Source organism: Aulonocara sp. 'chitande type north' Nkhata Bay, linkage group LG7 (assembly GCF_057382095.1).
Source record: "Aulonocara sp. 'chitande type north' Nkhata Bay isolate Kocher_YH1m ecotype deep benthic linkage group LG7, A_spYH_male_GT1.1, whole genome shotgun sequence".
In the NCBI taxonomy this organism is placed as follows: Eukaryota; Metazoa; Chordata; class Actinopteri; order Cichliformes; family Cichlidae; genus Aulonocara; species Aulonocara sp. 'chitande type north' Nkhata Bay.
In genome coordinates, this window is record NC_141350.1 from 28,394,256 (window position 1) to 28,415,735 (window position 21,480).

The window sequence follows — 21,480 nt, forward strand, 5'->3', positions numbered from 1 at the left end:
GGAGACCCCCCCTGTATTCTGGATAGTATAAGTCAAGCTGAGTCGGCTGGTGGGATTGGGCACTGTATAAATATAATTGAATCGATGATGATGAAACGTGTTGGTGATTTTAATGTGTGTCGCGGTTTGGAGCTGATCTGTGGATGAACAGGAAGGTTTAACTTTCACTGGATGTGAGAAGTGAAGGAAAATCTGAGTGAGGCTTAGACTGAGTAGTCTTTAAACAGCCATTCAGCTGCTGTGCTGCGTAAACACCCTGCTGAATAAAGAAACTCAGTCACACAAATGTGTAAAGCAGCAGGTGATGGTGTCTGCAATCTTGGAGAAAGCTTTAGGTAGGTCCTTAAAATCAAAGCAAAAACATTGAGGATTCTTCAGGTCAGATCCAACAAATACTGTTTCATCCAATGAGAATCGTCTGCTCTGAAGGTTTGACTGGAACACTGCTGCCTCTTTTTACCGTTTAATGTGTTTCATTAATGTTCATGTTTCCTCCATTTGTCTCCTCCTGGACTCAAACAACAGGAGCAGCTCTGGGTTCAGAGGAGCTTCTCTGAAATCATTCAAATCTCTGAGGTAAAACTCAGTGAAGCCACTGCTTCAGCCCCTGATCATCTCCTCCAGCTGCAGGCCCTCCAGATTTTCACCAGAAAGTCAATACTTGCTGTGAGTGCTCCTCATCCTTCAGCTGAGCTCTCTGAGCAGCTCGCCGTCATCTCTGTGAGGGTCTCCCACTGTAGTTTCTTGAAGGGCATTCAAAGCTGTTGTTTGGATGTTTCTGCCTTATGTTGTGTGCTCTGTCAGGATGATCCCACACTGAACTTTTACTCACAGGTCAAAGTTCAGAGGTCAGGTACAAGGACTGGTTTGAACACATGTCAAAAAAAGCCAAGGAAGAATTTTAAACTTTCAGAAAGCAGGAGAACTTTTGCTCAAGGGCACTTTTAAAATAACCAGAAGGTCTGACTCAAGACTTTTGCACACTACTGCGCAAACATCAGAATCAATAACTAATATACATCCCCATCAGTTTTCTCTTCTCCGCGCTCTTATTTTGACACACTTCACAGGAAATGAGTATGTACATACGTATGCCGTCACTTCAGGCCCGTACCTTCGTCCCCACTTACCGCTGTTTCTGTCTCAGGTGATGGACGCTCAGAAGGTAAGAGTGTGATCAATCGGTGATCAATCGAGCAGTGAGTGAAAGTTAGGGGAGTGAGGGGGGCGGGGGGGCGGACGTGGTGGAGGGAGAGGTGCAAGGAAATGGAAGCAGAGGAGGGGGGATTAGCTGCTAGCTGTTAGCGGTTAGCTTCTCTTTCTCTGGTGGACCGAGCTTCAGTGAGAACAAGAGCTGTGCATTATAACATACTGATCAGTCGGCGAGTACAGGTGGGGGTCACATGACCTTTAGCGTGTTCAGACTTTGGGGTCACAATGAACCCTCCAAGTTTCAAAATAAAACCCGTACATCCGAAGTAATTTTCATAGTAAAATACCTCATTCCTGTTCAAATGTGCTTTACTGAGTTTCTAAAAACATACGCGTTACAAAAGCGTGAAATTACAGTTCAGTATCAGTGCACAGCCAACAAAATGTACATGTCAATCATTCAATCAATAGTCAGTCAGTTCATTCTTAGAGCATCATCATCTCAGGGCTACCAGGTGAAGCTTCGATCTGTGCTTTCACCTTTTATTTTGGTTCAGTGTGTCCAGACTTCCTGCCAGACTTCCGTTGAGTCTTTAACCAATGAGAGCGCCATCTGAAGGTCGGACAGCTGCAGTTCTAACAGGTGGAGTAGGCAGGTGTGTGCGGGCCAGAGACTGGCAGGATGGTGATGGTTGTATTCACCTCAGCTAGGATGCCAAGCCTTCTTTGGTCCATTATGGTCTACGGAGGCTGATCCTGGTCGAGGTGTTTAACCCGCCTTCTGAGCCGATGCTCTCGTCTGATTGGTCTCTGTCAGGTGTGGAATCAGGGAGGAAGATGAGGAAGAGGAGCTCTGTGTGTCTCGCTGTCTCTGCTCTAACAGTTTTGTGATTACTTAGTGCTGCTTAAGGCTTCACCAACATGGAGGAAGGTGCTGTAAAAAATAGTTTATTTTTTAAATGTTTGTTTGTAAACAGGAAGCTCTGCGCAGGATTATCAGCACATTGGCCAGTAAGAACGAGGAGCTCCAAAACTTCCTGGAAGCAGTTGATCACACGCTGACGGGCCTGCAGGTCAGCTCATTAATCAGCTGAATTAACAAAGGGAAGGGCTTAGGTGGATGGGACAAGAGAAACTAAAGGAAAAATAACTAAAGTTAACTTTGCTAAATCAGGAGGAGTCATGCAAGGTGATGTCAGACTTGGAGGCAGAGTTGGAGAAGCTAAACTCTGCCCTGGAGGAGAAGGGGGCGGAGCTCCGTTACATAATCAAAGAAGAGAAGCAAAGAAAGGAGGCGGAGCTTCAGGTAGAAACTTTATTTTTTAATGAATTATTTTTATCTGGAACACTTTATTTTTTAGTATATTATTTAGTTTTACATATTTATTTACTCATTGTTTTTAAAGTGATTTTTTCTACTTTGCAAATAAATAATATTTTACATTTAATGTATATACATTCATAAATATTTTTTATATCTATTCATTGGCAGCACTTTATTTGTTTCCATTTTTTATTTTTGAAGCTATTGATTGCTTGACTGGGTTGTTTTCTGCATGGTGTTTCAGAAGCAGCTGTCAGAGGGCAAGTTTGCTCTGGTCTCTTGCGAGGAGCTTCTTGACTTTGCAAATCAAACACTTACGATCAACACTGAAGAAGAATTTCTCGCGGTGAGGCGTGATGAAGACAAGGAAGATGATGTCATCAGTTCATTTAAAAAAACTAAAAATGTTTTTTTGTTTTGTTTTCAGGCAGCAAAACAAATCAAAGAACGGTATGTCTGATTTGTTTAATGTGTAAAGCTGTGTAATGTGTGTTTTCATTGTCATTTCATTTCATTTGATGATATCAGATGTTTGTTTTTGTTTGTTTGTTTACAATGTTTCTTTTTGATATCATTGATTCTTCTGAATCTTTTCAAACTAACAAACCACTTACTGAAGCTCTCCAATGATTTGCATACAAACTCCGCCCCAACCTTTCTAACCCCATCCCTAAATACTAACACCTAACCCACCCCACTCCATTGGGATCCGCCCCAACACTGTTACTAGGGTAACAATGGCGCCGGCGTTCCGCCTAACCACTCGCCCTGCGGTGTCAGACAACATGTCACAATTTACTGTGGACTTCAGTGCAGAGAGGGCGGGGCTTCAACGACTTCACTTTCTGCCAGGTCAGTTGACGCAAACAGTTCAGGTGGTTGTTCTGTGAGGTCAGAGGTCACATGTTTTTCTTGTTTCTCAGTGCCGAGAGCTCCACAGATCGATGCCTCCAGTTGTGTAGTCCGTGACAACACCATCACGGTCACCTGGCGACCGCCCGGTGAGGCAGACAGTGGTGGCGATAGCAGCAGCAGACCAATCGAACGTTACGACCTAGAGTACCGAAAAACGGACCGTGACAGCACACTGAGAGTGGCAGGAGAGGCATGCTGGGAGAAAGTCTGTGACATTATCGAACCTCAGGTCACCATCTCAGGTAAAAGGTCAGAGGTCATTATTGCATGGCTACAGCATCATTGAGTTTAAACCAATTTCTCCATTTCAGGTTTGAAGTTCGATTCGCGTTTCATTGCCATTCGAGTCCGAGCTAGAAACAAAGCGGCAGCTGGCGAGTTCTCAGAGCCTGTCGCCATAGAAACAACAGGTGAGCACACGACGTGGAATATTTAACTGTGTTTGAGGGGCGGAGCCTCAGATAATGATGACGCCTTGTTTTCCATGTTTTTGTCTGCAGCGTATAACTTCAGCTTCGACGCTTCAACAGCGCACGCTGAGCTCAAGGTTCAGGGTGACACGGTGACCTGGGAGCCTCAGGGGGTCAAAGGTCATGATCCTCGCCTGCGAGGCAAAGAGAACAAAAGCAGGTGAGGACAGCTGTTAGTGATGAGGCCGTTGTGTTTTTTAATACACCTGAATGTATCTTAGAAGCACGGTAAAGTTCATCGCTCACAGTATTGTGAAATGCACAGGCTTTTATTGTGAAAGAGAAAGAACAGGAAGATGCACTTTTCTCACCTGTAGAGTGACACACCTGTGCTGGTCAGGTAACGACAGCAGGAGGTGCTCTTAATTCCCTGAAAAAGCTGGTTGGGCCACATCACTTTTTTTGCTGATTTTTCGTATCTCCCTCTGTGACTGGACGCCGCCAAGCTGTACATCATCACTAACTGTTTGTCATTTTATCTCTGACCTCCTAAATAAACATGCTGGCCCTGCCGGAATGGGTCAGCTGATTCAAGAGAATTGTAGAGTCAGGAGGCCACACCTCCTCATTACACATTTACTGATCAGCTGACTCATTCAGAGGTGAGATCGTGATGAGATCACAGCGGCTACCTGTCTCACCAGTTCACACGTGCCTCAGTAAATAACCTTTAACCTTTTTATCCCTCCTCAGTCTCCGTGCTGCTTCCTCTCCAACTTGCTCAGGTAGAAACAATCATGGCTGAGTGGTTTCCTAGCAACCAATCACTCTCTCCATTTGCCATTTTCACATCACTGCTGACATCACATCAGCGTTTAATTTCCTGTTTTAATTAAAAAGTTCATGTTTGGTTTTATTTCAAAATAAAGGCTTAACATGTTTAAAGGAAATGATGTCGTAACATAAACTTTTCTTCCATCATGTAACAAATGAAATGTTTTTGTCACGCTCATCTTCCTCTCTGCTGCATCATGCTTTGGCACAACCTCATTGGCTGTTTCACCTTGCCGTTTCATTCCCGCTATGCTGTTGACATTTATTAACTTTTTTTTTTGTGTTTACCTCAGCAGCCGGAGCGCCACGCCATCACCCAATAAAACGGCTGCAAGTCGAGGAGGACGCGATCGATTTGCTGGGGAGTCATACACAGTGCTGGGTAGTAATACTGCACTCTTATTGCAGTACTAATACTGTAGTAACACTAAAGTGAATGTCTTTAAGATGTCAGAATTTAAAAAAAAAAAGTTGATTTAATAACAACTTGGATTTAATGATTTGACATTGAAATTTTATTCATTTTTTAAAATAATTTTTAATAATACAAGTTAAAATAAAAGATTTCTAATTTTAAAAATTAAAAAGAAATTCCTTCCTGGTCTCCTAGGTGACGAGGAGATGACTAATGGTTGTCACTACTGGGAGCTCCGCCCCCTGGCTGACTGGAAATCATTCAGTGTAGGGGTGGCCTATCGGGGCAGCCTGGGACGCTTTGACCAATTAGGGAAGGGCACCGGTTCGTGGTGTCTCCACGCCAGCCAATGGCTGCAGAGCTCTCTTGCCGCAAAGCACAACAACCGAGCAAAGACACTGGATTGGCCATTACCTCACCGAATCGGAATCTACTGTGACTATGACAACGGTCCGAAAAACAAAGAGTATTTTCAACTTCCTGGTTGCTCATTGACAGTGTGTTTGTTTTTTTGTTTGTTTTTGTTTCTGAATTGACTTCCTGTTTGTTTCAGGTGATTTGTTGTTTATTGATGTAGATCATCTTCGTCTTGTTCACGCCTTCAAAACAAAGTTCAGCCAGCCGCTTGTCCCCGCCTTCACCGTGAGTACTATAACAGTAACACTACAGTAATAGTACAGTAATACTGTACAGTCACGGTTAAGTAACGGTACACTGACAGTATCACAGTACTCTCAATATATTACAGGACATACTCTGCATGTATTAAAGTGCTAACTGCTGTAAAACTGTGCCTTAGGTTTGGTGTGGTGGTATCACCATAGCGACAGGTCTTCAGGTGCCGAGCTTTATGGGAAATTTCCTGACAACCAATCGGAGCCTCAGCAGCCTTTCCCCGTGATCGACTGATGAGTGGTTTTATTTTAAGTCATATCATTGCTGTTTGTAATTCTTAAAATCAATAAGTTTCTATCAGATTTATTGCTATTGAGCATCAATTTTACAACAGTTTTTACTCTACTGTGAGGCTTTTATTGTGAAAGTCTGGAACTGAAGCCATAGTATGTAGCTGTGGATTTTCCTTTGAAAACTGCACCTAGATGTAATTTATTTTCAAGTTCTCTGTTTGTCGTGTAAGATACCATTATTCTGAAAGAGTGGACTAGAGACAGTGCTGCACATTGCTACTAAACTTTATTTTGAAACTTCTTATTCTGACCACATGACTGACTTTTATTGTGAAGGAACCAGGGTATAAGATTTTATGAAATCATTGATTAAAAAGTGAATTTATTGATCTGACCAGAATCAATGTTTTCTGTCAATGAACACAGTTTGAAAAATAAAAGCACACAGAAAATGCTCGGTGATCCCATCAAAATAAAACATGAATAATTTACAGAATCTTTTTACAGTGTAACACCACCCAGCAGCCAATCAGGAGAGAGAAAGTGTGACATCAGCCGTTTGGGACAAATTAAAATAATTAAGGATTATTGATCTGAAGCTCCTCTTCATCACTTCTCCTCAGACAATCCTCTGTGCTCGTCTTTGTCTTGCCTCTTCTTCGCCTCCTCTGCCTTCCTCCTGCAGACCTCATAGAGGCGAAAGGCAGCAAAGGCGGTGGCGAGCAGACAGGCAGCTCCCAGGATTGACCACCAGCTGAAGGAGGAGGAGGAGGCTCCCTGCAGAGAGGAAGGGGAGGACTGCGTGAGCAGGAGGTCACGTTGGACCCAAAATCAAAAGTCTGACGGTTACCTTGATGAAGCTATAGACTCCAAAACACAGGAGGATGATCACAGCAAGGATCTGAATGCAGACGGGAGGACTGGAGTCAGCTGCCATGATTGGTCCTTTTGTTAAATGTCACAAGCCAATCAGAACACCCGATTTCAGATTTAAAATCAATTTTTAACTTTACCTCTGTTTGTTTATAAAGTCTTTTATTGTAAAACAAAAAATCCTGAAGTATGCCTTTATCCTGTGAAGTCACAGGATAAAAAAAAAAAGTTAAAGGTAAAAATATGAAAACATTTATATCAATAGAAATAACAGAATTAAAAATCAAACTGAAGAAAAAAGTCACGTAAATAAATAAACAGATTAAAAAAATCTCATTAAAAATAAGAGTGCGGTGATCTCAGTGTGAACACTGGTCTGAGCGACACAGCGCACCGAGACGTTTTTAACAGCTACTTTAATCCCACACTGTAAAAAAATTTCACCATCAGCTGATTACACTGTAAAAACAAAAAACTGGTTAAAACTGTAAAATAAATCTCAAACATACATGTTTCTATGAATATATAGCTTTTTGTATTTAAATTAACTTTTATTTACTTTCGTACATGATGAGACAGAACACTAAGTATTAGTTTTAAACATAAAAAAGTAAAATATGGTGGTTAGCACTGTTGCCTCACAGCAAAAAGGTCCTGAGTTCAATTCTACCATCATGCTGGGGTCTTTCTGTGTGGACACAGTCCAAAGACATGTAGTTAGTGGGGAAAAGTTAATTGGAAACAATAGTTGCAAATGGTTGTCTGTGTTAGCCTGTGTTAGCCCTGTCCAGGGTGTAACCTGACTCTCGCCCTAAGACAGCGAGATAGGCTCCAGCACCCTGCGACCCTGAAAAGGGTAAGTGGTGAAAATAAGTAAAGATATTTAAAATGATCTTTCCTCAGTAATATTGAACTAAAACTGATTTAATAAAACATCACAATGCAGAAGTTCTTTAAATTAATCTTATTTTTTTATTGATCGACTTTAAACACTGAAAGTTGTTTTTGTGTTGACGGGGCGTTCAAGGGATCCGCCTCAGCCTCTGCTAATCCTGCACTCAGATTAATGAGGCAGTGAATGCAGCGCACACACACACACACACACACACACACACACAGGAAATTAGCTGACTGAGCCTCAGTAAGAAGTTATATTTGTGATAAATTGAGCATAAAAACTGATCATCAGTGAAACTTAAAATTTGTGTCAATTGTATATAAAATTCTGTTTCAAATTATTCTGTACACACACCTGCTTTTTGGAATTATTTGTTGAAGTTTTTTTTAAAGGGAAACAAAGCAAAATGGAAATCAGAGGAGAGGGGGAGGAGTTATCTCTATGGTAACACAGCAACAAACCCAGAGAAACCAGAGAAGAAGGAGAGCAGACTTTGACAAAGGACCAGAGGAGGAGAGGAAGAGGAGGATCAGCAGCAGGTGAGCAGAGAAGCTGGTGACTCTATTTCCCATCATTCAGGGCTCAGTTTGATTCTGTGGTTTGTATCTGAGGTGCTTCAGATGTCATGCTCATCATCACCATCACTCTGTAGCTGCCACCTTTATCTTCATCAGGCTGTAACTCTGCTCATGACAGGACAATGGCCTGTTTCCGGGGCAACCGGGAGGAGTTTTACGGAGAAGTGCTTCTATTGGACAACAGAAAGCTGACACTGACGGTCGAACAGGGCATCAAGGTCAGTGCCGACTTCCCGTTGGCCGTTTCCTCTCCCCTCTGAGTAAGACTGTCACCACTCTGTGGCCTCCATCAAACCTCTATGCAGTTAGAGGGGACTGACTTTGAAAGATCATTATTAAGAACTTCCTGTTATGAACTTTGATTTTAGTGGCAGTAAAAAATAGAAAACCTGACAGGTTTGATAGCTGTGTATTATTGTGGGGTCTTTACCTTACAATATATATTGTTGTGGTGGTATATATATTTATATATTGTTGCATTGAACTGATTGGGCGGAACGGTAATACAATGGTTAGAACTGTTGCTTGACAGCAAGAAGCTCTTGAGTTCAGCCTTGCCGGCTTTTCTGTGTGGAGTCTGCATGTTCTCTCCAGGTTCTACAGCTACCTCCTACAGTGCAAAGAAAAGCAGTTAGTGGGGTAAGGTTAACTGGTGAATCTAAATTGCCCATAGGTGTGAATGGTTGTCTGTTTCTCTGTGTTAAATTAGCACTGCGTCAGGCTGTCAATACAGGGTCTACAGGGTCTGGCAATAATACTGTCCATCCCACGGACTTATCTCAAATCTCATGGCGATAGAGCCTTCTCCGTGGCAGGTCCCAGACTTTGGAGCAATTTAAATCACTACTAAAGACACATTTTATGCCCTGGCTTTTAACACACTATGACCCAAGTATTCTGGTCTTATTTTAATAATTGTAGTTATTGTTTTAATTCTTTTATTGTCCTATTATTGTTTTATATTATTATTATTGTATTACATTGTTGCTTTTTAATGCCATTTTTATATTGTTAAGCACTTTGTGCAGCATCGGCTGTTTGAAAGGTGCTATATAAATAAACTTGACCTTCACCCTACCTCTTGCTTATAGTGGCTTGCATAGGCTCCATCCCCCCATGACCCGATAAGGCTAAGTGGAAGAGAATGAATGGATGAATTGAACTGAATTGATAGGTTTGATAGATCTGATAAGTTCTTCAGCATCCTGTCTCTGTGAGTGATGAAAGCTCTGAATGTGACGCAGTGTATTGTCCTCAGAGATCATCGAAGGCGGTCTCCATCTTGCAGCTGGTGTTCGTTGAGCTAGGCGTGGTCGAGGTTGAGTTCTTCGGTTTAAAGTTCTGTGACAACTGGCAGCAGACGGTGAGAACACAAACAAGAAGTCCAAACTGAGCGCGCTCAGGAGCAGCAGCAGTTACTGTTTGTGTTTCTTTCAGCTCTGGTTGGATCCTTCAAAGACTCTGTCACAGCACAAGGAACTCGGTGAGCTGCAACATGAAATTCATCAGTAACATAACTGATCTGTCTTATTGATTTATCCTCAGATTCTCAAACAGCACATTTCTCATTTTTTGTTCCAGCTGGGCCGCCGTACATTTTCTACTTTGGAGTCAAATTTTACATTGAAGATCCATCGAAGCTGAACGAGGAAACAACCCGGTATGTTTCAGTGCAACCTAACAAATCCATGAAACACTAAACGCATCATATCTGTCTCAACAAGCCTGCCACCTCATCAAAGGTGGCCTTATATGGCCATCTGCCACGGGTGCCCTTAACGGTCCCCCCTCCCCAACATGGGTGGCCTTATGTGGCCCTCTGGCATGACTAAGCCACCATAATTTCATCTGCTTTTTAAATACCCTTGGTGAAACTCATGTGTTTCCTGTGTCAGGCGTCAATTTTACCTCCAACTTTGTCAGGATGTACGTCGAGGTCGCCTGCCATGCTCCGGCCACCTCAGAGCTCAGCTGTGCGCTCTGATGCTGCAGGGTGAGAAGAAAATGTATGGAATTATTTTTCTATCATAAGTCACAAACGACAAAAGATAATACAGGCATTACATTACATTCTTTGTGCATAAGTTTGAGCTGCATATACATATAGAAAATGTGTTCCTGACAGAGAAGATTTCTGACATTTTGTGTCAATTTAAGAATGTAACAATTTGATTATTTCTAATAAAAAAGAGTGTGAAACTCAAGATCGACTTGTATGTTTAATTATGTGGGCTAAAGCCAATAAGAAAGTTACAGACTTTTTATGAAACGTGTATACTTACTGCATTTGATGTATTTTAACCATATATAATACATATTAGAGAATGTAACACCTGCATATGTGTAAAGAAAAGGCTTTGAATTTGATTCTGCACGTCTCCGAAAACGTCAGAGCACTTTTGCAAATGAAATGAGTAAAATGAAATATTTGCTCAGAATATGTTTTTTCTCGTGTATGACTTGTGACATCAAAATAATTCTGTACACCCGTTCATATGTGTGACTTCTTCATCAGTCAGTAAGTTCATTATTGATCTCCCATGTTTGTTTCAGCGGATCGAGGCAACCAGAGTGAGGACAACACATCAGATGCTGAGGAGACGCAGGAAGTTCAACTCATCCGCAAAACGCTCAGGTACACAGGAAATGATGCCATGCTGTTAAAGGTCTTGTTTCTGTAATCACATGACCTGATCCCATATTTTATTTTGTTCTGCCACCATCAAAAATATTTTTAAAAAATGATCAATAATCAATACACGACAAAAGATGGAGCTGCACACTAACAAAAGAAATCACTTTGATTGATTGAATGATTGATTGATTCTTTCTCTTGCTGTGCAGTGGCGTCCCTCGCTCTGAGGCTCAGCGCCACTTCCTGTCTGTCTGCAGCTCTCTGCAGATGTACGGCGTCTCTCTGTTCGCCGCCTATGTAAGCCTTTTGATCACTGATCAATACAAGAACTTCAGCCGATCAATCACTGATCCGTGCTGACACCATGACTTTGTGCAGGGGGAGAACCACACCGAGTACTTCCTGGGTCCAACACCAGTAGGAGTGGTCATCTTCAAGAACAAAGAGCTGGTGGGAAAATATCTGTGGTAGGTTAAAAACGCCTGGATGACATCACAGTGATATGACCCAAACAGAAGGTTCATATCAGTGTTAATATTTAATGATATGTATTGATCAGTTTAAATGTGTGTTAACATTTCCCTGAGATGAAGACAATGAGTCATGGTCAGGAGGATTAACAGCTAGGGGGGGCAGCAAGGAGGGGGCGGGGCCAAAACAAGAGGAAACAGAAATATATGACCTCAGTCATGTGACCCTCAGCTTGCTGTCTTTTGCAGGCAGCGAATCATCAAACTTCACTACAAAGACGAGAAGTTCGAGCTCAGAGTGTCAGGCAGAAACGTGAGTTCCTATTGGCTGACTAATGCTAAGCTAATGCTAACAGTGATCATTAGATAAAAAACATATTTTTAAAAAATGCAAAAACGTTATTTATAAAAGAAACTGCATGGCTTTCAGGGTTCAGCGACATCGTTCTTCTTCCAAACATCCGACTGCCGCAGCTGCAAACATTTGTGGAAGTGTTGCGTTGAACATCACACCTTCTTCAGGTAATGCACACCGGCCTCTGTGATGATATTTAATCTGCTCACCTTCTCCAGGTATTCAGCTCTGCACACTTTGTATCTGATTCTGAAACAAAATGTTTCAGCTTCTCCTGGTTTCTTCTGATTGGCTCATCTGGCTTCCATAAACTAAACCTGGTTCTCGTAGGCTCCACCTTTCCCTCTTCTCAAATCACCCCATGAGCCTGCCTTTACCCATTTCACATGTGTCAGAAAACCTGAAAATAGTGAAAAAAATAAGGATACCTGCACTCTGTGACATCACACAGATCCATGAGGAGAAAAAAAGAGACAAACACACCCATACACATACAGACTCACACAGACACACACACAGACACACACACAGATACACGTGCACAGAAAGACACAGACACGCACTCACGCAGAACTCAAATTTTTTTTGTTTTCAGGATGTCAGAGATAAACCTTTTAACACACAAACTGAACCACAATAGGTAAGCACACACACACACACACACACACACACACACACACACACACACACACACACAAACGTTTCTGATGATGCATCCTTTTCTTCCAGTTTCACTTGCTCTAAAACTCCGTCTCTCCGTCTGTTGAAAAATGGCATTGACAACAAAACGGCATCAGCTGATGTGTGTGTGAGGGCAACGCGTCAAGGTGTGTTTAGGAAGACATGCTGTGGTTTTACTATCTGCTCCTGTAATAAAATAAACTACAGCTCTGTCCCCACTTCTCTATTCCAGCCAATCATAAGCCAAGTTGCAGTAGTGAACTAATAACAAAACACAGCACACTACCTGCTGTTCAGAGGTGAGAGAATGTGCTGATGTCATGTGATGCTGACATGCGATGATGTATTTTGATCACGTATCTGAACTTGCAGAGGGTCAGAGGGCAGGGCGAAGCCTGATCATGCTAAGCCCAGTGCACCATGGGAAAACAACACAAACATGTACGTTTAATAACAACCTTCTGCAAGGTGTAATCTGATTACTGATACATGTAATTAAATTAATGCAGAATGTAATCTGATTGCCACTGTAATCTCCGATTTCCTTGAAACAGTGGTCTGTTCAACCCAAAGTTTTGTCCAAACACCAACAAAGACGAACAAGTCCCAGGAAGACCACAAAGGTAAGGCAGGAAGGGAGAAAGGAAATGAAGGAAGGATGAAATGGAGGCTTAAATGAAAAAAGGAAGAAAGTAAGGAAGGGATAGGGAAAGAAAGGTATAAAAAAATGGGAGGTTGGAAAGAAGGGAGGGAGGACAATGGGGAGGAAGTAAGAAAAACGGGAAAGAAGAAGTCAGGAAGGGAGGAAGGAATAGTAAAGAGGGAACTAAAATGACACATTTTCCTGTTGGTGTTTGAGGCGGAGCAGAAGTCTTGATGGAGATCGACCAATCAGAGAGCAGAGGAGGAGGTAAGGAAACTGTCATTTCTTTAATGCCTTCATTTGTTTCTAATGAAAGCTGTGTCCAAATTCAGAGGCTGCAACCGAGACCTTCAGATTTGCGTCACCGCTCTCTCGGTGGAGGTTAATAAAGTCAGCCGTCTGCTCCTTGCTATGTAAAATATAACAGGGCATTGGAGTAAATTTTCTACCATCTCACACTTCTGTTTAATCAGTTTTCTGTTTGATGTTTATTCAGCTATGTGAAAACTATAACTTTAATCTCAGCCAAACTGATTTATTCATAAACAGATAAAACACTGGAAAAAGCCAAACATTTTTAAGTTATCTGAGTGACTTATATATCATGTTTAACCTGAGTAGCAAAGACCACAGGGGGTTGAAAATGATTTGCCGGGAGTTCGCTGTTCTCGCCAGCTCTAGTGAGCCTTGACCACCTGGTTAGCTATCGAGCTGGTGGGTAACAGATGGCTCCAAAAATGTCGGAGCACTTTTGCAAATATGTGATATATGTGTGTTGATAAATTAAGCAGATATTTGAAGTTTACACAGCTACATTCTTGCCTGAAATGTATCATAAAAGTTTATTTTGTGACCCAGAAAGAGTAATCAAAATAATATTACAACTAAGTAGCTGCCGCCATTGTTGGAAACTGGAATTGGCTGTGCCACGCTATGAATTCTGGGATGTGGCAGGCCACAAAGGACACCTGACTCCTTCAAATCTGAGGAAAAGGAGGACACATTTGTCAGCCGCATTTGGAGGAGTCTTTGAATTGGGATAGCCTACGTCACGATGTATGTGACGTAATCGGCCTTCAAATGCGGCCTCAGGAGGATGCACCCTCTGAATTTTATTCAAAAGTTTTTTCATGTTTGTCCTCTGTGTGTCATGATGGTCTGCCCACCCTCAGGTTGACCGTTCAAGATATTTAATTGGCTCTCTGCCCAGCAGGTCTCATTCCCGTGGCAACACGAGCAGCGGCAGCGAATCAGAAAAGATGTCAAGTAATAGTGAGCGGTGCCGAAGAAGACCCCCAAAATGGTAAAAAAAAAAAAGTTAGCTTAGCGTCTTTGTGTGGCTAACACTGATGCTAACTGAGCTAACTGTATCCATAATTTCCCATTTGTACTTAGCAGTCGCCACAGTGACCACGGTCCTGACACAACTTCCTGCCACCATCGCCGCCGCCACACCCAATCGTAAGTAAAACACAATGGTAACAATGCTAACATGTGCTAAAGGCTATTGCTAACACTTGTTGTGTTTGTAGCCACAGTCCTGACAACCAAATATGGAAACACATCCAGTAAGTTACACATTACAGAGTACTCTGATTAATTGCAGTAGTCCAATTACTTCCAGTACTCAGAATACTGTGTGTCCTTACCATGTCTCCAGGAAGGAGTTGGTGGAGCCTCCCAGTTTGATTGACAGACAAATGGAGGACATACCTTATAAGGAAGTAAGGTAAGTGAGGGAATAGGGCTTTGGCGTTGACGTCACGCGGCCGTGCATTGTGGGATCGCGGCGCCATGTCAGAAGGCCAAAAAAATCAAGACAAACACACTGTGTTGGAAGCGGGACTGCCAGAACCATGCTTAAAATTAGCGCAAAAGACAAAGGGCTGTATCGTGACCGATTGCACCCAGAAGCCAAGAGACGGTACTTGGAAAAAATAGCGTGCATCGGTAATGTGGACCCGTATGAAATAAGGCAGTGGAGTGGAAACCCAGACAGCCTACCGCTGTTGTCCTATCCCGATATCTTCGCGTACCTTGTCTGTGGAGTCAGCGCATAGGGGAAATCATTTTCATAATTATAAATCCCTGGAGGCGCACATCTGATTCACAAACGGTTGGGTACAAGATTTGGCCGTTTTTAAGCCTCCACGTTGGCAGTACGTTGACCATATGACCAAGATACAGCCAGAGGTTGCACATAACATTGACTTCTCCTCAGCACCTGCCCCAAAAATTGCTCTAGATGAACGATTCATGATTGATGCCAGCTGTGCGTTGCCATGTAAATAGTTTGCATTTCATGTGTATGTACTTGCTAAGTACATTTGAACAGATCTTGAAAAAAAACAAAACATACTTTTTTCTGTTTTATTGAAACCACTTTACAGAAAGTACAATTATTTACAATGAACTGTACATGCAACACAGCAGTTTTATGAATATTCAACAAGAGCAAGTTTCATTTGGCCCTGGTTTGACCAAGGGGCACATATTCACCAAAACACAGCACACCTTAACAATCTTATCAATCAGTGCTGTCTTCACCCTCACATGATGTGAGTAATCGGATTGGCATTGTAGTGTGTAGCATTTTGAACTTGTTACGCAAACTACCTATTACTCGCTCAACATGAATTCTCAGGTGGGCAATTGCTCTCGTTTGGGGATGGCAGAGAACTCGATATCCGCTCGTCTGACCGCTGCAATCCAAGCCTGACATCTTCGTTTAGTATTATCGGATACATGAGATCCCTCCCGTTGCCTCCAGGAGGGGAAACGATGAAAAGAGAGCCCATTTTCCAGCTTCTTGCCTTCCCTATCATGTGATCTACCGTTGCAACCGACAACACAGTACCTACGAACCACAGCTGACGCTTCCGTGTGCTTTGTCTGGCCTACTGTCATGGCGGGAGGGGGCGTGGCCGTGACATCACGCTCCAAAGCCCAAGGAACTCCAAAGGCAAGGAACTGAGGGAGGGAGGAAGGAAGGAAGGAAGGAGGGAACTAAGGAATATATTGGTGTCTTTCAGGGTGTTGGGAGAGCCAGTCAGAATGCGTCGTTCTCGTTGGACTCGACGGCATCAGCGGTGGGTGTCAGCCTCAGACCTCCGGTGGGTGTGGCTCACTGTGTTCACGCCTCATACTGGAAACATTAAATAATCCTAATTTGAATGTAAAGGTCTAAATTGAAAACATTGGTCAACCTTCAATTTCAGGAACAGGCCAAATCACAGTAGGTGAAATTCAGATCCAACCTCAGGTTAGTTCCACAGATGGTCTCAGGTGCTGTCGCCAAAACAAATCAGAGAAACAAGAAACCCGAAATCGCTTTATGATCACTACAGAACAAAGAATCACTCAGAGGAATACAGAAAAATACAGACCGGCCCTCCACTGACAGTCACGACTCTTCTGACCGGCCAAAAGACAGTCAGAAAATCTGGTTTACTGTGGAGTGTAATCTGATTACTGTGGGGTGTAATCTGAAGTAAATTTAGATGACATGGTTTTGGACAGTATGAGAACTGTGACTGATAACTTATCATGTATAATAACTGTATTTTTTACGAGGAATGAAAGAGAAATGTAATAATCAGCTCACTATTAATGACATCATTGGGGCTGCCACTGTTTGCAGTTTATGACACTAATTATTACAAGAGAAAGCAACCGGAGGAAGAACTAAGACATGTAAGGCCAGAGGAAACCACGAGTTCTTTTAAAAATGACCTGTTCATCCACAACTGAGAAAATGTTCATATTGATGGTGCATATGACATTTTTAAGAATATTCATGACATTATAAGATGAAAACTGTCCAACAGTACAATACAGCAGAAACCAAGAACTGATCATTTCCAAATGCATGTAAAAAAGAAAAACACGCTGTATGAGGAATTCATAAATTCAATTCAATTTTATTTACACAGCGCCAAATCACAACAACAGTCACCTCAAGGCGCTTTGTATTGTAAGGTAGACCCACAATAATACATACAGAGAAAAATCCAACAATCATATGACCCCCTATGAGCAAGCACTTTGACAACGGTGGGAAGGAATAACTCACTTTTAACAAGAAGAAACCTCCGACAGAACCAGGCTCAGGGAGGGGCAGCCAGCTGCCACGACCAGTTGGGTTGAGGGGAGGATGATGGGATAAGACATGCTGTGGAAGAGAGCCAGAGATTAATAATTCATTACACAACGAACATGAGAAGCAGAACATAAATGTAAAATTACAAAAATAAGTTTATGTTAAATGGCTATGGTGAAAGAAGTGTTCTTTAAACTATAAGAAACACAGTATGGTGCACTGCCTGCTTCTGAATAAACTAACCCACAAACAAAGTTTATGAAGTCACTTAAATATTGATGTAAGACCTTTTGGGATGGATCTGACTGAAAGCTGCTCCGGTACTTTCTCCGTGACAAACTTACAGCTGATCCTGATGTGTGGCTGTCTGGTGATGCCAACTGAGAAGTCGCCCTTTGCGTTAGAGAAGCTGAAAAATACAGGAGCCTGAAATGTTGCCATGACAACTGTATTAATTTTATTTATACTGGAAATCAGGAAGGATCTCCTCACAGAACTGATCACATCAGAAACAATAAAGCTTTAATCAAACTGAAGCCGTGTACACAGACACGCCAATGTCATTACTGCTGTTGATGACATCGGCACTCTCTTTATTAATAATGGTGATATCAGTATCACTATAACAATGCTACAATAACATGCGTGTAAATTAATATGTAGTGAGGTTTTACATTTGAACTTTTTTGCTTCATTTGTGTTTTAGTTGTACAGAATTGCTTCCTCCTCTTCCTGTTACCACGGCAGCTGACACTTCCTGTCGGTTTCCCACGAGCAAGCACAGTTAAGACATGGGCCGGGCTGTTGTGAAGTCTCGTTTTGAAGCCTTGAAATGAGCATTTCTGCCAAAAAGACAGATGTGATCCAGTGTTTATAGAGGTCAGACAGCTGCTTCCACAGACCTCTACAGGAGCTGTCATCCCTTGTGGGCTTCGGACAGAACTTCATGCTTAGCTTCACCCAGGAGCTGCCTCTATGTTTGTCATCATCACCTCTGTTACCAGTACTAGGGACGGAGCTTTATCAGATGGTACTGGTGTGTCGATTCATAGCCACTGTCCAGAGGTTCTGACTTCCTGTGATGTTCAGGTCACTTGCTGGTTAAATGTCAAGGATTAGGGTAGATAATATTTACTAAGGCAGGTATCTGGAGGCAATTACAGGTGAGGAGCAGTTTGGGGAGTGAAGGAAATCTAACTCTGGCGTTTCACAAACGCCTTTAATAAGCTTTCTGACTGAAGGCTGGGAGAACTGACCCTGCTTTTGTCCGCCTTCATGGAACAAGTCTAATGGAAGCACAGAAGAGTCTTCACACCTGTGAACACACCTGTCTTACCTGCTTGTATGTGATCAGTTTTTGAGTCTCTCTTTTATTTATGGTCATTTAATTTTTAGTGACTCTTGATGTGAATAAATGGCTGCTTCATCTTGCTCTCTCTGGCAGTGATGAAAAAGGACTTCTCTCTTTTATGATCTTTGAGCTCAAGGCTGTTACATGTAGCTGCTGTCAGCTGTTCTATGTTTGTCGGTCATATTTTGGTCTCATTTTGTTCTCTTTTCTTTTTTTTTGTGGTTTAAAAATCTGAACAATCAATAAAAATCTAACTTACATTAGTATTTAAAAATGTAAATATTGTTTATTAATGATGGAGCTACTGTGGAGAGAAACTGTGAGAACCTCCCTCCAGCCCAGCAGGGGGCGCTGATACACAGCATGCTGAGCACAGAAGAAGACGCAGACTCTCCTCACGTGACCGTCTGCAGCGTGACGTGAGATCAGCTGACTGCGGCCACAGAGGAGGTAGAAGCAGCACAAATCCTCCGTCGACCTTGCTCCGTGTGTCCGCGCAGAGTGACCCAGCATGGCGAGCCAGTCTCAGGGCATCCAGCAGCTGCTGCAGGCCGAGAAGAGGGCGGCCGAGAAGGTGGCCGAGGCCCGCAAGCGTGAGTACCAGTCCGGCCTTCTGGGCGCCGAGCCCGCAGCGGGGCCACTGTTACCTTTGACAGGGAGCAGAAACCGTGTAAGGCAGAACTCGGTCTGTAATTCGGTGAATTTACAGTTTCACTGGCTGCTCGCGTTCTTCTGACGTCAGACACGGACCGGACTCGGTACAGCATCATCGGATCGGTCCTCCGTCAGACTGCTGGCACCTCCCTGAGCACGTCAGGGAGGGGATTATAGCTTTGCCCGATCCGACTCAGATCGGGGTAGAAGCAGGTCTGTTTCCGCTGTGAGGAGAAAACTCGCGGCAATGTAACGGCTCCGTGACCGGGTCAGAACCGTAACACGGTCGGTAACTGCAGGGTGTTCACTTCCGGTCAGCCCATGATTCATGCGCGGGTGTCTGTTTCTGTGCAGTTTTTTATCACATGATCAGTGTGGTTCCGGTCTCCTGATGGTGAAACACTGAGGTCATGTGACCTAGAGTCACAGTAGTGTTAATAACCCGCGCATCAATTCATCTGCAGACATTAAACTTCCACCGTCCTCCACCCGTTACCTGTAAACCTGCGGACTGATCTGAGTCCAGTCTTTAAATGGTTTCTCTCTCGTGTTGTGACGTGTGCAGGTAAGAATCGGCGACTGAAGCAGGCGAAGGAAGAAGCTCAGGCTGAGATCGAACAGTACCGCCTGCAGAGAGAGAAGGAGTTCAAGACCAAGGAGGCAGCTGTATGTACCCTAGTCCTTCTCCTCCCCTTCTTCCTCCTCCCTCCTCTTCCTCTCTGTTTACATGCTGAAGAATGATTTATTATTTTCCTTCTTTAATTTAGCGTGAATCACAGAAACAACTTTTTCTTTCTTTCTTTATTTTCTTCTTTGTTTCACTTTCACTTTTTGATATATATATATATATATATATATATATATATATATATATATAAATTAATTCGTTTCCATTGATTGAATTCGAAAATAAAATCTGAACGTTTACTATATGTGATTGAATATCATTCCTGTACTGCCAGCACAGTTAAGACATGGGCCGGGCTGTTGTGAAGTCTCGTTTTGAAGCCTTGAAATGAGCATTTCTGCCAAAAAGACAGATGTGATCCAGTGTTTATAGAGGTCAGACAGCTGCTTCCACAGACCTGTACAGGAGCTGTTTTCGAAAATGCCTTTAATAAGCTTTCTGACTGAAGGCTGGGAGAGCTGATTCTGCTCTTTTTTTCTACTCTTTTTTTTTTTCCTTTTTAAATAAGTTTTTTGTATTGTTTGTTATGAAATCATTAGTAGTAGTCATTATTAAATCTTTATCTATATAAATGTAAACCTGGTTTTTATACTTAAGTACTCTGTGTATATAATAGTTATTTTAAAATAAAAGTTATATATAATGTTTGTCTGTTTCCGCCCAAACTCCCCCTCCCTCCAGGCTCTTGGTTCCCATGGTAATAGCGCAGTGGAGGTGGATCGTGACACGGCGGAGAAGATGAATCGTATCCAGGCCAGTTACCGTAGTAACCGAGAGGCCGTGCTAACCGAGCTGCTGCGGCGCATCTGCGACATCCAGCCAGAGTTTCATGCCAACTACCGTGTGGCTGGCTGAGGGGGCGAGTATGTTATCTAAGATGAGGGGGGCGGGGCAAACAGAGGAGGCCTGGACATTAGTTTTGTTAGCAGCATTAGCTTGGATAAAGCATGTGATTTCAGAAACTCTATAAAGGTGTTAAAACCTCAGAGAGCTTTTATTTTGAAGGTTAAAGTTCATTTCTTCCTGTTTTCCCATGCTGGGTGAAGGTGTGGTCTAAATGTCGGTGTTACTGTGGTGATGTTTACGAAATATTTATATCAAATTAAATTTGTTTTTCTTTAAGTGTTTCCTTGATCTTGCAAAATAAAAGCCTGTTCTTTCCACTTTGAACACCAGCCAATCAGGTGTAAATTTACCAGCAGTTGCCAACTGATGTGACAGCTGCTAATAGGCTGTTTCACCATAGCTCTGTTGTCTGATTGGCTGGAGAAAGTGGAAAGACTTATTATGAAACTACTGTCCAATTCCACATTGTTGTTTCCTGTTTGTGACCATGTAACTTGTTGTTGTTGTCTGTGACATGGTGATGATGAACATATTAAAAATGTTGATTGGCTGAGTCTGTGTGCTGCTGCTCTGTGATTGGCTGAAGGTGTTCCAGGCGCGTTCATAGGGTAACAGGTGCTTACAGATAGCTGTGGGTTTATTCAATTTAATCGTAGTGATATCTATTCATTAAATCCTGAATCGATTTTTTTTTTAAAAATATAAATGTATTTTGCCAGAAATGCCAGAATCTCAGATTAAAACTCACAAA

General features: G+C 42.5%; 3 protein-coding genes and 1 long non-coding RNA gene across 9 annotated transcripts; 3 read left to right on the forward strand and 1 right to left on the reverse strand.

Moving 5' to 3' along the window:
- Window positions 1-1,075: 1,075 nt before the first annotated feature.
- Window positions 1,076-6,352, forward strand: fsd1l (fibronectin type III and SPRY domain containing 1-like). 3 transcript variants are annotated; one of them, XM_086299842.1, is made up of 13 exons: window positions 1,076-1,165; window positions 2,130-2,225; window positions 2,327-2,458; window positions 2,721-2,822; window positions 2,904-2,926; window positions 3,207-3,328; window positions 3,400-3,633; window positions 3,703-3,801; window positions 3,892-4,021; window positions 4,929-5,017; window positions 5,246-5,500; window positions 5,604-5,692; window positions 5,850-6,352. In XM_086299842.1, the coding sequence occupies exons 1-13, from the start codon at window positions 1,151-1,153 to the stop codon at window positions 5,949-5,951; spliced, it is 1,488 nt and encodes a 495-aa protein (XP_086155968.1). In that variant the 5' UTR covers window positions 1,076-1,150; the 3' UTR covers window positions 5,952-6,352. The 3 variants fall into 3 exon arrangements, with proteins under 3 accessions (XP_086155968.1, XP_086155967.1, XP_086155966.1); XM_086299841.1 differs by lacking the exon at window positions 1,076-1,165 and adding an exon at window positions 1,359-2,007 and having other exon boundaries at window positions 4,932-5,017; XM_086299840.1 differs by lacking the exon at window positions 1,076-1,165 and adding an exon at window positions 1,362-2,007.
- On the reverse strand, window positions 6,243-7,350 carry LOC147325342 (uncharacterized). Its single transcript, XR_015130315.1, has 2 exons — window positions 6,809-7,350; window positions 6,243-6,735 (listed from the first exon to the last, which is right to left on the reverse strand). It is a non-coding gene; the product is annotated as an uncharacterized LOC147325342 (long non-coding RNA).
- epb41l4a (erythrocyte membrane protein band 4.1 like 4A) lies at window positions 6,478-19,135 on the forward strand. 4 transcript variants are annotated; one of them, XM_086299835.1, is made up of 24 exons: window positions 6,478-8,268; window positions 8,426-8,525; window positions 8,902-8,946; window positions 9,566-9,670; window positions 9,745-9,790; window positions 9,889-9,967; window positions 10,203-10,300; window positions 10,861-10,942; window positions 11,152-11,239; window positions 11,321-11,409; window positions 11,662-11,725; window positions 11,843-11,934; window positions 12,363-12,407; window positions 12,497-12,594; window positions 12,681-12,747; window positions 12,821-12,889; window positions 13,003-13,071; window positions 13,308-13,358; window positions 14,305-14,394; window positions 14,487-14,552; window positions 14,624-14,659; window positions 14,752-14,820; window positions 16,124-16,204; window positions 17,897-19,135. In XM_086299835.1, the coding sequence occupies exons 1-24, from the start codon at window positions 8,171-8,173 to the stop codon at window positions 17,976-17,978; spliced, it is 1,809 nt and encodes a 602-aa protein (XP_086155961.1). In that variant the 5' UTR covers window positions 6,478-8,170; the 3' UTR covers window positions 17,979-19,135. The 4 variants fall into 4 exon arrangements, with proteins under 4 accessions (XP_086155961.1, XP_086155962.1, XP_086155964.1 ...); XM_086299836.1 differs by having other exon boundaries at window positions 16,124-16,180; XM_086299838.1 differs by lacking the exon at window positions 12,363-12,407.
- On the forward strand, window positions 18,945-21,279 carry atp6v1g1 (ATPase H+ transporting V1 subunit G1). The gene is made up of 3 exons (XM_086299855.1): window positions 18,945-19,134; window positions 19,761-19,861; window positions 20,565-21,279. Exons 1-3 carry the CDS (start codon window positions 19,053-19,055, stop codon window positions 20,736-20,738), a joined length of 357 nt encoding a protein of 118 aa, XP_086155981.1. The 5' UTR covers window positions 18,945-19,052; the 3' UTR covers window positions 20,739-21,279.
- The last annotated feature ends 201 nt before the right edge of the window (window positions 21,280-21,480 follow it).

Bases quoted from the DNA above. Each gene is read 5' to 3' on its own strand.
- fsd1l (XM_086299840.1), top strand. From the start codon at position 1,942: ATGCTCTCGTCTGATTGGTCTCTGTCAGGTGTGGAATCAGGGAGGAAG. The intron at 2,823-2,903 runs GTGAGGCGTGAT...TTTTGTTTTCAG, and splicing joins CTGAAGAAGAATTTCTCGCG to GCAGCAAAACAAATCAAAGA. The intron at 2,927-3,206 runs GTATGTCTGATT...CACTGTTACTAG, and splicing joins GCAAAACAAATCAAAGAACG to GGTAACAATGGCGCCGGCGT.
- epb41l4a (XM_086299835.1), top strand. From the start codon at position 8,171: ATGGTAACACAGCAACAAACCCAGAGAAACCAGAGAAGAAGGAGAGCA. The intron at 9,791-9,888 runs GTGAGCTGCAAC...TTTTTGTTCCAG, and splicing joins GTCACAGCACAAGGAACTCG to CTGGGCCGCCGTACATTTTC. The intron at 12,890-13,002 runs GTACGTTTAATA...TCCTTGAAACAG, and splicing joins TGGGAAAACAACACAAACAT to TGGTCTGTTCAACCCAAAGT.
- atp6v1g1 (XM_086299855.1), top strand. From the start codon at position 19,053: ATGGCGAGCCAGTCTCAGGGCATCCAGCAGCTGCTGCAGGCCGAGAAG. The intron at 19,135-19,760 runs GTGAGTACCAGT...TGACGTGTGCAG, and splicing joins GGTGGCCGAGGCCCGCAAGC to GTAAGAATCGGCGACTGAAG. The intron at 19,862-20,564 runs GTATGTACCCTA...CCCTCCCTCCAG, and splicing joins TCAAGACCAAGGAGGCAGCT to GCTCTTGGTTCCCATGGTAA.